The sequence below is a fragment of the Chroicocephalus ridibundus genome, chromosome 2, assembly GCF_963924245.1.
Source record: "Chroicocephalus ridibundus chromosome 2, bChrRid1.1, whole genome shotgun sequence".
In the NCBI taxonomy this organism is placed as follows: domain Eukaryota; kingdom Metazoa; phylum Chordata; class Aves; order Charadriiformes; family Laridae; genus Chroicocephalus; species Chroicocephalus ridibundus.
In genome coordinates this window covers 169395730-169410320 of record NC_086285.1, presented here as the reverse complement: position 1 = coordinate 169410320, position 14591 = coordinate 169395730, and the positions used below count along the sequence as shown (strand labels likewise).

Below are 14591 nucleotides of genomic sequence, written 5' to 3'. Positions count from 1 at the left end.
GTCTTGGTCCCCTGTGTGTTGCTGCAGTCCCAGGGGTGCCCCATCAGCTGGGGGGGTGCCCCATCAGCTGGGGGGGTGCCCCATCAGCTGGGGGTGCCCCGTTAGCGGGGGGTGCCCCGTTAGCAAGGGGTAGGTACCCCATTAGCGGGGGGTGCCCTGTTATTGGGGGGGGTGCCCCGTTAGCGGGGGGTGCCCCGTTAGCAAGGGGTAGGTACCCCATTAGCGGGGGGTGCCCTGTTATTGGGGGGGGTGCCCCGTTAGCTGGGGGTGCCCCGTTTAGTGGGGGGGCGCCTCATTAGCGGGGGGTGTCCGGTTACCCAGGGAGTCGTATCATGTTGGTGGGGTGGGGGTGGGGGGGGCCATGCCGCTGCCTGCCCCCAGCCCCGACGTCTCCCCTCGTCCGCAGGAATGGAGCGCGACGCCGACTCGGAGGAGGCCCTGGCGTCCCAAGGTGACAGCGGGGCTGGGGAGGGTGGCACGGGGGGGGGCACGACACGACGATGACGGGGCGGGGGGGACACGGGGGGCGCATGGCTGACGCGGGCTCTCCCTCCCCAGGGATCTGAGACGGCCCGAGCCTCGTCGGAGATGCCTCCCGGGACGCCGTCCTCCCCCCAGCTTTCCTGCTGCTGCCCCCTGCCCCCCCCGCCCCGGCTCCTTCTGTGCCCCACCAGTCCTCGCCGCGACCCCCGCAGCCCCCTCTCCTCAGCCCCACGGCCCAGCCTGCACCCCATGGCGGGGCTCCCCTCGCACCCCGGTGCCGCCCCGGGGGTTCGCTGGGGGCTGCGGGATGGCCGGGGAGCGGGGGTCCGCCGTGGGGCAGGGGCCGTGGAAGTGGCCGGACCCCTCCACGCGCCCCCGGGGTGGGGGCTGCCAGCAGAGCCGCCCCCAGCCGCCCGCGCCCCCCCTGTCCTCCCCCATGTCCTCCCCCAATAAAGATCCCTGCAGAGGCCGCGTGGTGTGGTGGAATCGGGGTGCGGGCACCCCACGGCCGCCGGACCCACTGCCCGGGGTGGGGGGGTCACAGTGCGGCTGCGGCCCCTCGCCCCGCTCGGCACCATGGGGGGATGCGTGGGATGGAGGTACCAGACCCCCCCCCTCCAACGCCGGTGCGGAGCTGGGGGTCTGGCCGGCCAGAGGATGGTGGTGGGATGGACACGGGGGAGCGGAGAGGTGGGGTGCTGGGTGCAGACCCCCCCCCCGGCTGCCGCCGGCACAGCCCCCGCCGTCGCAGGGCCCCCCCTGAATCCATCCTGAGACCGGGACTGTCCCCCGTCCCTGTCCCCGAGCCCTGGGGCGGTGGCACCCTCACTTCTCCATGGTGGACCCCAACAGCCGGGGCACCGTCCCCTCCCCAGCCCCACGGTGAACCCCCCCCGCCTTGCCCCCACCCCGGCCCCCTGCGCGCCGAGCCGGGGAGCCCCGGCCAACAGCCGCGCTCGTTAACGGGCTCATCTGCCAACACCTTTAATGAAGGCGTGAAACCCCATCCCCGATGGCCGCGCTGCCCTGGCACCCATCCCTGACCCCCCCCCAACCCCGGCCCCCGCCACCGGCGCATCCCACCGGCAGCAGCTCCGGAGGCCGAAAGTTAACACGGGTTCAAAAAAAAAAAAACCAACCCCAAAATTTGGGGAATAAAACCCCCGAATGATCTATTTAAGGGCTATTAAACACCTCGGGCCCAGCTCCGGCGCGGGGCTGCCGTTTGCCGGGAGGTGACGAAGGGAACCGGGGAATTAGCGCCGTGTGTTTGTCTTTCCCGCACACCTCGCCCTCGGCGGTGGCTACCGGCACGGAAGCGATGGTGGCCGGCGCATTGTCCCTGCCGGTGCCCGTCCCTTCGCCCCGCGCCGGGGCCGCGGCTCGTGCCGTGTCCCCCGTTATTCCTGGGTCCCGGGAGGCTCTCGCCGACGTCCCTCCCCGGCACCGTGTCCCCGTTGCCCGTCCCGTCCATCCCGGAGCCTTTCCTCGCAAGGGACGTGTCTCCGTTACCCGCGACAGAAAAGGCCAAAAAATGCTTTTTACTAATTTTAATGACGCCAACTCGGTCCCGATCCCGGCTGAGGCGGCCCCCGCCGGTGTGTCCCCCCCACCCCGGCCCCGTCCCAGGCTCACGCGGGGCTGGGCCCAGCCTTGGCTCCATCCGCTGGGATTTCCTGCGACCGTTTTCCAGCATCCACAGGGAGCTGGGGGGCGGGGGGCGGGGGGGGGCAGGGGAAAGACCCCCAGGATTGGGGATGGCGGGATGGGGGTGGCGAGGGGACCCCCGGGAAGCTCCCGGGCTGCCTCCGAGCTAAACCGGGGGTTCCCCGCTGGGGTCCGCTCCCGGCACTGGGAAAGTGCCACCCGTGGCGGTGGAAATAACCCGGGGGGACCCTGGGGACCCCAAAGGGCTGGGGGTCCGCGTGGGGGGACCCTGGGGGGGGGGTGGTTATTGAGCAGCCCAACGGGGGGCTCCCCCCCAACCCCATTTCCACGTCACAGCCCCTCCGTGGGACCCTCTCCTGGCCGGTTGCCCCCGGGTTCATCGGGGTGGCCCCGCAGCGGCAGCGTGAGGGGACCCTGCCCGTCCCCCCGTCTCCCCCCCACCAGCGTCCCCGTCCCCCGCGGTGCTCGGCGGCTCCTGTTACCGCGGGCGCGAGGGGGACGGGGTGTCTCCGGCGGCGGGTGATGAATTACTGGGGCGGGGGGAGATTTTCCAGTCCAGCCATTTCCCTCGTTAGCCGGGATGAGATCATGCGAGCCGCCCGCCCGCGTCACACACGATTAGTTGGGATCGTTACGGCCCGCCCGGAGCGAGGGGCTCCTGCGGCACTCGGGGGACCCGGAGCCAGGGGCTCACCCCCTTCACAGCAAACAATTTCTTCCCAATATCTCACCTAAATCTCCCCTCTTTGGGTTTAAAACCGTCCCTCCTCGTCCCGTGGCTCCCCTCCCTGCTCCAGAGTCCCTCCCCAGCTTTCCCGGAGCCCCTTGAGGGTCTGGATGGGGGCGTCTTTCCGGGCTGCCAGGTCATGGCCAGCTTTTCCCCCTCCATCCCCACCAAGTCCTTCTCGGCAGGGCTGCTCTCCACCCCTCCATCCCCAGCCTGCCTCCAGCTCTGGAGCCCTCAGCACAGGGGAGACACGGAGGCGTCGGAGCGGGGCCGGAGGAGGCCCCGGAGATGCCGGGAGGGCTGGAGCCCCTCTGCTGGGAGGACAGGCTGAGAGAGCTGGGGGGGTTCAGCCTGGAGAAGAGAAGGCTCCGGGGAGACCTTCCAGCCCCTTCCAGGCCCTCAAGGGGCTCCGGGAAAGCTGGGGAGGGACTCTGGAGCAGGGAGGGGAGCCACGGGACGAGGGGGAAGGGTTTTAAACTCAAAGATGGGAGATTTAGACTGAAAATAAGGAAGAAATTCTCCATGATGAAGCTGGTGAGCCCCTGGCCCAGGTTGGCCGGAGAAGCTGTGGCTGCCCCATCCCTGGAGGGGTTCAAGGCCAGGTTGGACGGGGCTCGGAGCAACCCGGTGCCGGTGAAGGTGTCCCTGCCCAGGGCAGGGTGGTGGGACTCGATGGCCTTTAAAGGTCCCTCCCCACCCAAACCATTCCATGATTCCTGGTTCTATAACGACCTTCTCAAGCAACGGGATGGTTTTCCAGCACCACATCAATCCTGAAGGCAGGGCTTGAGGCTCCCTCATCCTTCTCGCCATGTACCTGGGGCCCTTGGCCATGACACGGGCCGAGCTCACGGCACCACAGACCTGCAAATCAGGTGATTTTGGGCAAACGCACACACGGGTCCCATCTTGAATTCGCCATCCTCCCCTCGCCGTGGCAATTCCCGTCTCCTGGCACAGCTCTCGGTCCCAAAGATGAACCCAGCGTTGGCAGAGCAGATGTCCAGGGACGGGACGACTTCAGCCGCGTGGGGTGGACAATGCTGGGGAAACAACCGGCAAAGCAAAGCCGAAGGCAGAACGTGGAGAAAGCTGTAAGTGGAGCGATTTCAAGCTCTAACAGAGAGGAGGAGCACAGGCCACCACCATTCGGAGGGGACACCACCTCTGAGCGGGCCAAGCCAAGGCCAGACTGAGCCAGAGAAGGCGTCTGGTGTGGAATGTCCCCCACCCCATGGGCTGGACACTCTGCTGTGCGGGGACATCACAGGATCAGCCTGGTTTGGGTTGGAGGGGACCTTCAAGACCATCTAGTCCAAGCCCCTGCCATGGGCAGGGACATCTTCACCTAGACCAGGTTGCTCAAAGCCTAGTGGGAGATGTCCCTGCCCGTGGCAGGGGGATTGGAACGAGATGATCTTCAAGGAAGGTCCCTTCCAACCCAAACCATTCTTTGATGTCCCCGCACAGCAGAGCGTCCAGCCCATGGGACAGAAGACATTTGGCACCGTCCCTGCCCCGCAGCTCCAAAGGTAACGGCAGAGCGGGTCACCGCGACAGCCCCGGAGCAGGCAGCACGTTCCCGTGGGCAGGAGACGCTCAACGGCACGAACGAGTGACCTGCCTAAAGCAGACACGATGGCGCATCAAGATGCGCTGGCCCCACGACGCACCATCGTGTCCCCCTCCCTGGGTCAGACCCCAAAGCAGACAACTTGGCCCCCAACCCGTTTTGGCGCCCAGTGAGGGACAACGGGGACTTCGCCTTCGAGCTCGGCACCACCCGCACCCGGTCCCCGACGGTGCGTTTCAGGGTGTGCGTTGACACCTGTGGGACTCCGGCGTTCCTGTCCTCCACCGACTGCGTTTTGGACGAGGTGACGGTGACAGGTTGGCCCAGCGCGACTTCTCGTCTCGTCGGGAAGGGCAGGAACCCAACGGATCTCGGGTAAAGCAGCTCCTGGGCGCCGCCACCGCTGCCCTCGAAGACGGAGCCCGGGCGGCAGAAGACACCGGCTTGTCCCGACGTCCAACCTGCTGCACGGCTACGGTCGAACCCGACGCCGAGGTGCCTCCACGCCTTCGCGGTGACCAAGCAGCGACCACCCCCGAGCGGAGGAGAGCGGGACGGAGGGAGGTCTGAATGCTCTGAACATAACGAAGGTATTTTTTACGGGTTTTCTGAGGAAAAAAAAGCACCCCTAAAAGGAGCGCGCAGCGTCCAGCACACCTCCGGCGTGTCTACGCGGGCCCCGCTGCCGTCTCCTCCGCTGAAATATCCTGGAAAACTCAGCCCCGGAGCCCCGGCCCGGGATTCAGGAGGGGGAGCCCCAGGGCAGGACTGCGACACCCGCGCGCGGGGTGCGCGGTGACACCTCCGGCTCCCGCACCGGCACCGCTCGGTGTGTCCCGGGGCACGACGGGCAATTCCTGGACCTTTCTCCCATCCGCTTCCCCAACGGATGACAAAAATAAAGCTTTTTTTCAACCATAGAAAAGCCACCAGGTGACAGAGCATTTGTTTTATATATATTTGTATGTATATATATAGAGAGATATTTATATATATATAGATAGAAGTGGGTTCTTCTTCTCTCATGTAAAAATTCAAAATACAGTTTTTACTATTAACAATCTGAAGTGTAAATGTACAAATTTTTACTGCTAAGCAAAAGGAAAACAAACCCAAAAAGGAACAAACAAAAAGAAACACACGGAGCAAGAAGAAATAAAACCGAGAGAAGGCGGAACCGGGCTCCGGGGCGCACCCCGAGCCCCCCCGGGGGATCAGACCGCAAGGCAGAGACCACAACGGGATCCAACCCACCGGCGCCACATCGGCAAACTTTTTTATTTCTCTCTTAAAAACCATCGCATCCGCCTGTCCGGGGGGCGAGGAGGGAAGGGGACGGGGGCGGTGGGGGAACCCCCTTCCTCAGAAAAGCTCCCCCCCGTCGCCTGCCCACCCGGCGAGCACCCCGCTCCCCGGCCCCGGGGGCAGCAGCTCCCCCCCCGTCCCCCTCCAAGGGCCTTCGCCGCGGCCGTGTCCCCCCCCAGCCCCGCCGGCGTCGGTGGGGACGAAACGGGAGCGTGACGGGGCGACCGGCCGACCGCTCTCCGGGTTCTCCCAACTGCTCACCGGAACCGCGGCGGTGCCCGTCCCGGCCTCCGCGGTAGTTCGGGCCATCACCACGGGATGGTGGGGTGGGGTGGGGTGGGGGGGGGCTCCTCGCACAGCCCGGACCCCCCCCCTCCCCCCCGCCCTCCCTCCTCCTTCCTCCCCAACTTCCTCCGTCGCCGCCGGCCGCCAAACTGGAGGAGCGCTGGGTGGCTGGAATCTAAAGCAGGTTTCAAAACACCTCGTTAAGCACACACACAAATGAAATCCTCACAGCGCCGGGGGGAAGCAAACACGAACCAGAGGGTGTTTAGAGCTTTCAATGTTCTGTGCAAAGCGAGGAGGCTGACGGCTGGATTTCCCTTTAGTGCGTATTCTTCCTCTTCCTCTTTTTCGCCCTGCCCCGGGGGGGCCTTAGGATATCGCAGGGTCCTTGGGTTTGGGCTGCTCAGTCCCCGACAAGAGGGAGATGGTGGGGTCTTCCGAGTACTCGTCTCCGTCCGTGAAATAGGGCCCTTCTCCCAGCTCGAAGAAGATGGGCAGGTCCCCGCTCCCCATGTCGACGGCGCTGGAGTCCACCAGGAAGAGGGGCTGGGCCGTGTAGTGCACCAGCTGCTTGCCTGCAAGGAGAGAGCCGGGTTGGCGCCGGGGTAGGCGAGAGGAACGAGGGCGACGTGGTTTCGCTCTCGAAACCACCACCGCCAACCCCTTCCCCACCGCCTGCAAGAAGGCGGCGCTCCTCGTCGCTCCAGCCCGGAGACACCCGGACTTGGGCAAGGCCTTTCGGTACGTGAGCAAAGGAACGAGAATCGGACCTTAGCAGGGTTCCAGCCTCATCTCTGGGACATCGCGGGGCTGGAGTCCCTCTCCCATGGGGACAGGCTGAGAGAGTTGGGGGGCTTCAGCCTGGAGAAGAGAAGGCTCCGGGGAGACCTTCCAGCCCCTTCCAGGCCCTCAAGGGGCTCCGGCAAAGCTGGGGAGGGACTCTGGAGCAGGGAGGGGAGCCACGGGACGAGAGGGAAGGGTTTTAAACCAAAAGAGGGGAGATTTAGACTGAAAATAAGGAAGAAATTCTCCACGATGAAGCTGGTGAGCCCCTGGCCCAGGTTGCCCAGAGAAGCTGTGGCTGCCCCATCCCTGGAGGGGTTCAAGGCCAGGTTGGACGGGGCTTTGGGCAACCTGGGCTGGTGGGAGGTGGCCCTGCCCGGGGCAGGGGGTGGCACTGGGTGGCCTTTAAAGGTCCCTTCAGCCCAAACCGTTCCGTGATTCTGTGACACGCAGTGAGGGACCGGGGGCTTTCGTCTGCCTCCGGGGACGCACGGAGAGCACGGGGCGAGCACCCCGACCAGGCTGCGAGACGCAGAGCCTGGGACTGGGGTTGCTGCCACGAAGGAGGAGCAGCACCGTGACAGCCCACGCCATTCCACGCAGACAGAAATCCCAGGAGGGCTGGGACGAGCCGGGACCTCGAGCGCGTCCGGTTGGACCCCGGTCTCAAGGCAGGGCCACCCGGAGCCAACCCTGTCTGAGGATCTCCCGGGGTGGCAGCCTGTGCCAGAGCTTGACCACCCTCAAGGTAAAAAAGCCTTTTCTTGTGTCCTGATGGAATTTCGTGCGTTTCCATTTGTGCCACGGCCCCTCGCCGTGTCCCCGGGCACCGCCGAAGGGAGCCTGGCTCCCTCTGCTTTCGTTCCCTCCCACCAAGGATTTGTCCACGCAGCTAAGATCCTCCTCCATCCTCTCCTTTCCACGCTCAACCGCCTCAGCCCCCTCAGCCAAAAACGCTTTTTTGGGAGGAGAAATGATTTCGCCGCAGCCAGGGTTCTCATGCAACGGAGTCACTTAAAACGCCGAGCCGGCTGCTGGTACCTGCGTCCGCTGCGCTGGCCTCCGTCTCGGTGGGTTTCTGCTGCTCCTGGGACGAAAGGAGATCCTGAATCTGCGGGGAGAAAGCGGGGGGACGGGTGAGCGCCTCGCACGGCTCAGGGGTGCGAGGGTCCTCTCCGTGCCCGCCCCGCGCTGACCCCCAGGCACGCACCGCGCAGGGCGAGCCGCGATGTACGGTCTCGAAACCGCGCGGAGGCGGAGAGAGACATCCCCGGAGGTTTACGCGGCGTCGGGCGAACGCGCCCCGTGCCGACCCCGGCCCCGGCGCAGCGTTCCAGCTCCCAGGCGGCGCGCGTCACCCTGCTCTCGCAGGTCCCTTCCATCACAGCACGAAGCCTCCCTGCGTCTCGGGATCTAAAATCCCAGGGAAAGCCTTCGGGACGCAGTTTTATTTTATTTTTTAAATTTACTTCTATTTATCGGAAGTCTTGTAGTTACTAAAGCACCCGGGAGCCGCAGGTCCCGGCAAGCCGGTCTGAGGACACGATCCCGTTTCGCACCCGTCTCCCACAGGGCCGGAAAGGGCTGAGGCGTGAGTGTTAAAGGGAGAAAAACTTTGGAAGCGGGAGAAACCCGCTCTGCCCACCTGAGAAGCTCCGCTCGCTGCCGAATCGGGGGGGGCTGGAGGGGGGAGCCCTGCCAGAGCCAGCGTGGCCAGGGGCCGCGGCGCTGAGCCTGCTGATCCCAGAGCCGGGAAAATAACGCTCGGGCAGAGACTCTCCTGCGGGATCACTTCCCCTCTCCGGATTTACAGCCAGCTAATAATCCCGTGGCTGCTTATTACAGCAACTGCTGCCGTGGAAAAGTCACCTTAGCGAGTATTTAACCGTGTACCCAGCATTTTTTGTTACCGCTTCGGCACTGGCGCTGGGTAAAAGCCATCTGGGAGCCGTTTGGGAGCCGTTTGGGAAGCGCGCGGGTCTGGCCGCAGGTGAGGAACGCCGCAGCTCGGCTACAGCCAGCACAGGCGGTTCTGGGGGGGGGGGGGGGGGGGGGCGACGGCTGGGTGACGACAAACCCAACGTTATAGAGCAGAGAAAAACAACAGCCAAGCGACCTCCATCCAAACCCTACCTGAGCCGGAGAGCTAAGCCGCGAAATTTCAAAGGACCCCTTCAGTAAATCCCGCTTCCAGGTTTTCTACGGGGTAACTCCCAGCTCGACACCGCCAAGTAATTCATTTCTGAGTCACCGAAATCTTCGCGGCTCACGTTCTCCTCCCGAATCCCGCTAATCCCTCGTCCTGCTCTCCCTGCCCAGCCAGCCCCAGCAGAGCCTCCAGTCAGGCGGAAACTCGCGTTCAACGACTTTTGGGGCGGGTGTTGGTCCGCGCACGCGCGAAACGCTTCTCCGGGCCTTTGCACCGTCCCCCTACAGCCCTTTTTCCCCTGTGAACGCCCGAAGAATCCGGCGAGCCACCGGGAAGAAGCAAAAAAAAAGCAGAGAAACGTCCAGGCGTCGGAGACGCTGCGGAATTACCGGCCGTGAACTCCCGCTCTGCATTTTAACCCCCCCACCCCAACTCTAGCGCAGGGCGAGGTGTACCCCAAAAGAGCTGGTGGGAATTGTTTGGTTTAGGGAAAAGCCCCAAGGTCTCTCACGGTGCCCTGTGGAGAGGGGCACGGTGCCGTCGGCGCTCTCCCTCACCGGCATTCAACGCCTTCTTCCCGGCCGCCCCAGGAGCACGCGCGGCATCACCTGCGGGCCCGCAAGGTCCCCAGCAAGGAGACTAAATCCGGGCTTTCCTGTTTCGCAAAAACTTTCAAGATGTTTCCTGTTCTGCACCGGGGGGAAAAAAAAAACCAACCCAAAAAACCCCACAAGATCCCTTTGTGCTTTTTCAGATTAAAAAAAAACCCAAAAAACAAAACAGCGGAGGGGGAAAAAGGGGTCAGAGACCGGCTGCGGGTCTCTCGCTCTGCATCAGCTGGACCAGGAGCCTCCCGCTTGGTGCGATCCGGAGCAGTCGCCCTCTCCTGCACCCAGGGCAGCACCCAGGCTGCTGTTTTGTCTTGCATCTCCCCTCTCGCTTTTTTCTCAGGGAGTTGTTCCATTTTGCGTAAATACGGATCCGCGTCCCCGGGGCAGAGCGGGGCCGGAGCGTGCCCGGCGCTGGGAGAACAACAGGGCTGAAGACGCTGCTCCGAGCCAGGGCAGGGAGCAGGACCTGGCTCTGCCCCAGCCCGGGAGCACTCCGGTCATCAGGCTACTGGCTACTCTTGAGGGTCTGGGACCCTCCGGTTTTGACCGTAACTTCCACCCCGCTGCTCCGAGCGCCTTCTCAACGCAGCCACGAAATGCTGCGTTCGACTCGTCGCCATTAACGAACGGAAAAACATTTTATCAGGCGACGCTGGCTCTCGCGAGGAGAGCCCGCGTCAGTGCCTCGCACGGCGTTCAGCGCTGACGATACGCAAGTAAATAAAATAAGACGGCCCATGATGGAGTTTGCCTTGAGAAACCCCCCTGACGATTTCCGAAAGTCAGAAGGAGGGTTTATGGAAACCACATGCAGCTCTCCGGGCTTCAGTGCACTTCCACGTTCAGGGGGCAGAGCTCACAGGAGAGATGGAAGTCTCAGCACCTAATTAACCGCGTATGAATGATGAAGTAGCCCTGCTCTCCGTATGAGCTGCTCAGAGAAAGCCGCAGTGCTAATTGAATTATTTCCCCCCCGGCGGCTCCCCAAGCCGGCGCAGGGCTCCGCGTTCCTCCTCTCTCCCACATCCCCTCCCTTCGGGCCGGAGCTGGCCCGGACACTCTTCAGAGCCTGTCAGAGCCTTCCTTTAATCACACGGAGAGGCTGCTGCGGAACAGCAGGACACACTTCATTCTGGCAGCTGTGTGCGCATGGAGGGATTTTTAACAGCTACTCACACTGGCAAGGCTGCTGTCCAGGTCGGGAAGGTTCATGTCTGTAACCGTCATTGAAGGGCTAAACAGCTGCCAAAGGAAAGAATGATTAGTGCAGGGAAAGAAAGCAAACCCAGGCGTGCCGTGGAAATTCACGGTCGAAGCTACCGTGGTCCATCTGCCACCGCAAACCCCCCGCACATGGTACCGCGGGACGCAGCTGGGGCCCGGCTCCTGGAAGGACGGGCGGGAGGGAGCGGGATACTCACATCTAACAGCGCGCTCGTGTCTACGCTGAAGCCGTGGGTGGTCAGCATCGTCTGAAGGTTATCCAGGTTGGAGTCGATGGTGTCCAGATGGTCGTTGAGTTCATTCCTGCGCAAAAGAAAGAGGAACGCAGGCCATCAGCGCCGGGAAGCCGCTCCCAGGTCCTGGGCTACTAAGGGGACTTTATCCACCCTTGGGGACCGCAACCCTCCTACAGCCCCGCGGGAGAGCGGGGTCGGGATTCCCGGCTCTGCGGAGGCGCCAGCCAGCCGGTGCGCTGGCACGACCCGGCAGCGACGCTCTCCCTCGTTCCGCTCAGCCTGCGCCGACACCGCCAGGACTCCTCTCCCCGAGAGGTCCTGAGGCCGAGCGAAACCAGACGAACGAGAAACGGCGAATTTCTTAGGAAATCCCGGGATTTCGGCGGGCCGTCGCGGCTCCGCGGCGAGGGGGCTTGGTGACCACCGGGGATCCCGGCGCAGCTGCGTCCTTACAGCGAGTAGCTTCGGACCCTTTTTCAGTCCAAAGGCAAGGACCGCCTCTGCTGGGATTGCGGAGGGATGACAAGGGAAGGGGAACAAACCTCCTGCCCTGCAACAACGTGCTTTGGGGGAAAGGCTTCACAGGGAGCATTGCTGGCCAGAGAAAAACCCTTCGCGTCTGGACCGGCAAGGGGGAAAACGTTATTTGGTCATCCGGAGAGAGAACTAAAGCCGCGTCCGTGTACCCGGGGAAACAAACCTTCCCGCCGCATCCCGCCCTGCGCACGGCGGAGGGAGAAGCACCAAGCTCCCCCGGGAATCCCAGCTCACTGGCTGGCCAACGGCAAGCCCAGGATGAGGACTAACGGTCCCCATTCCTCTCAGCTACCTTCGCCACTGAAAGCCGGTCTCTCGTCAAAGCTGGGCTCCCTCCGTAGCCGTCTGGAAACCGGGCACCGTGCCGGGATGGACGGCACGGAGGTGCCAAGCTCACAAGCCAGGCCAGCTCCGAGGACGTGGCTCGTTCCCTCCTACAGAGCTCCGGGATAACTTTGCAGACCAAAGCGGGGGGCAGAGCACGAGCAATCCCGGCAAAGGCTGTTTCTGACTGACTTAAAAGACCTTGGGCTGCGAGACTGAGCTCCAGAGAACGGGCAGCCGGGTGGCAGGGGGACAGCGCGGGCTGCAGAGGTGACGGTGAGGTGGGGAACCGACCCCGCACCCTCTCGTTCTCCGGTTCCCCGGCGCTCGCGGCGTTTGTGTCCCTGGTGCTTCAGGATAAGAGGAGAAAAGTGGGTGACACAAACCTCACGGTGCTAATAAAAAGCCTCAGGGCTCCCTGAAGAGCGCCTGCGGGAAAACCAGTCCCGTTTGTTAGAATCCCGGGGTCTGACCCAGGAAAAGCCCCTGAACTTGGCGACACTGGCGGTAGCAGGTTCAGTTCGTTGCGGTCGTCAGCTCTGGCACGGCCCTTGCGTCGGATCCACCACGTTCTCTGCCCTCGCAAGGCTCTTTTTGGCTGCTGGAGGTGCTCGGGAGGGACCAGCGGCGCAGGTCCCGCAGAGGGAGCCCCGGTGCTGGCAGCTGAAGAGGAGGATGTCAGAGAGGCGCGGGCAGACGTGCACGAGACGAACCGAAAAGCTGCAGTTTTCAGCCTCACGTAAATTAGAAAAACGCCAGGAAACTGCTTCTCTTCTCCGAGGCTCCGTACCCGCCGCGGAGTTTGTCCCCTGGCAACCGCTGGCCACCGGCATCCCGCGGAGGAGCATTCCTGCGATGATCCCTTTGGGAGATCGAGCGTCCCCGAGCCCGCGCGCGGTCCTGCCAACACCCGACTCAGCCCCAGCACTGGCAGGTCCACGTCCCTGCCCGGCTCAGTTGCCCACGGGCCAATGCACCTCCAATGAACCTCCTCGGGGTCACTCCGCAGGTTTTATGTTCTCATCCTACAGCAGGAAGGTTACGAAATCAAGCGTGTTTTGTCACGGCTGCAGAAAACGAAAAAGGGGCCGCAAGGTCACGTCGCAGCTCAGAAAGCCCAGCAGCAGCAACCACCATCCCGCCCCAACAGCAAATATCCACATTCTGGGAATCCTGTGCTTGGGGCCGCAAGGAAAGACGCAGCCCGTGAACACGTTCCTGCCTCACCTCTCCCGCGCGGGCAGGCGGGAGCTGCAGAGGTCTGGAACTCCTGTTTGACAACGAAGATCCACGAACCCGTTGCAAAGAAATGACCCTTCCAAGTTTTTCAGTGACTTCCCGAGAATCATAGAATCATTTAGGTTGGAAAAGACCCTTGGGATCATCGAGTCCAACCATCATCTCCACTCTACAAAGTCCTCCCTCACACCATATCCCTTAACACCACGTCGAAACGAGTCTTAAAACACCTTCAGGGATGGCGACTCCAGCACCAAGCCGTCACGGCACAGCGCCTGAAATGCTCTGACGGATTATAAGGTCCGTTCAGCAATGCCACAATTAGGGACATCCCAGCAGCGTGGAACGGGCCGGTCCCAGCCGAGGCGTCTTTAGAAACCCCACCCGTGACAAGCGTCTCCTTCCACCCCTCTGGGGACGGGGTACGATCCAGACCACACAAAAGGTGACAAGCGGGATTAGACTGCCGGCAAACTCCAGACCTCCGAAGCAAGTCTCCCCGTTCCTTTGCAGAAGGAGCAAAGGGGCTTCTGAGCCGCTGTTTTCCACGTCGGACTGGGAATGGGTAGTTGGGGTCTGGTTCCAGCACTGCTGGCAGGTGACCCCGTCCCTGCAGGTCCTGCTCGGTCCCTACATCCGACGCCAGGCTCGGTTTGCCATCAAAAAACACTCGCAGAGCAGGGGAAAAAAAAGAGGGAGTAAAATTGTCTGGAGGAATACAGTTTTTCTTCACTTTCCAAGCGCGTTGTGGGTTGAAGCAAGAGGAACCGGTGTCTCCAGGAGATCAGAGGGTGCTGCCACTGAGACGCTGGGGGCTGAGGGCTCCGGAAGGTCCGTGCCCGTGTCCCGAAAGCCTGACAGCCCCAAGGAGCAGCCTGAGCCCCATGAGCTGAGGAAAGAGGCCAGGAGCTCTGGGATCCCCCGAGACAGCCTCACGGAAGAGCAGGACAGGCTTTCTGGGAGTGGGGGGAACCAGCAGCAGCGTCGGCACCGGGCTGCATCAACCCGGGGGGGAAGAGACAGGGAGCTCCGACAGGAGGCTCCCACCGAATCGCTGTGTCCCACGTAACCCGCATCACCTGCAAACTAACGGCAGAATCCCTGGAAGACGTGACGGACACAGGACTGATGACAGAGGATGGGTGACGCTGACACAGAAGAGCGTTGCCCGTCCCCAGGTGTGTGGATGTGCAGGGAAAAGGGGGAGCGGAAAGATCTGGGAGGTGAAGAATAACCCTGTCCTAAACGCACGCCCTGGCTCCGCTTTCCCCGTCACAGCGACCGTCCCCAGGCTCCGTGCGTCTTCGCAGAGAGCTCCCCGGGTCTCGCTCCGCTTTCTGGCCGCCCCACCACCCCGCAAGAATTACCAAACCCCGGCTACGCAGCGCCGTCTCGCTCCTCCAGCGCCGCCTCCTCGGCTCCCGGGGCGGCCCCGCAGAGCGCGGGC

The 14591-nt window shown here is 63.2% G+C and overlaps 1 protein-coding gene across 3 annotated transcripts in view; it reads right to left on the bottom strand.

Moving 5' to 3' along the window:
• Window positions 1-5380: 5380 nt before the first annotated feature.
• The window catches only part of HSF1 (heat shock transcription factor 1), a 116842-nt gene continuing 107631 nt past the window's right edge, over window positions 5381-14591 (bottom strand). For 2 of the 3 annotated variants that reach the window (XM_063327715.1, XM_063327714.1), the window contains 4 exons: window positions 11006-11111; window positions 10761-10826; window positions 7866-7935; window positions 5381-6616 (listed from right to left, as the gene is read on the bottom strand). In XM_063327715.1, the coding sequence (XP_063183785.1) occupies window positions 6411-6616; window positions 7866-7935; window positions 10761-10826; window positions 11006-11111 (448 nt within the window). In that variant the 3' untranslated portion in view covers window positions 5381-6410. The remainder of the gene's footprint in view (window positions 6617-7865; window positions 7936-10760; window positions 10827-11005; window positions 11112-14591) is intronic. The other variant, XM_063327717.1, reaches the window with a different exon arrangement.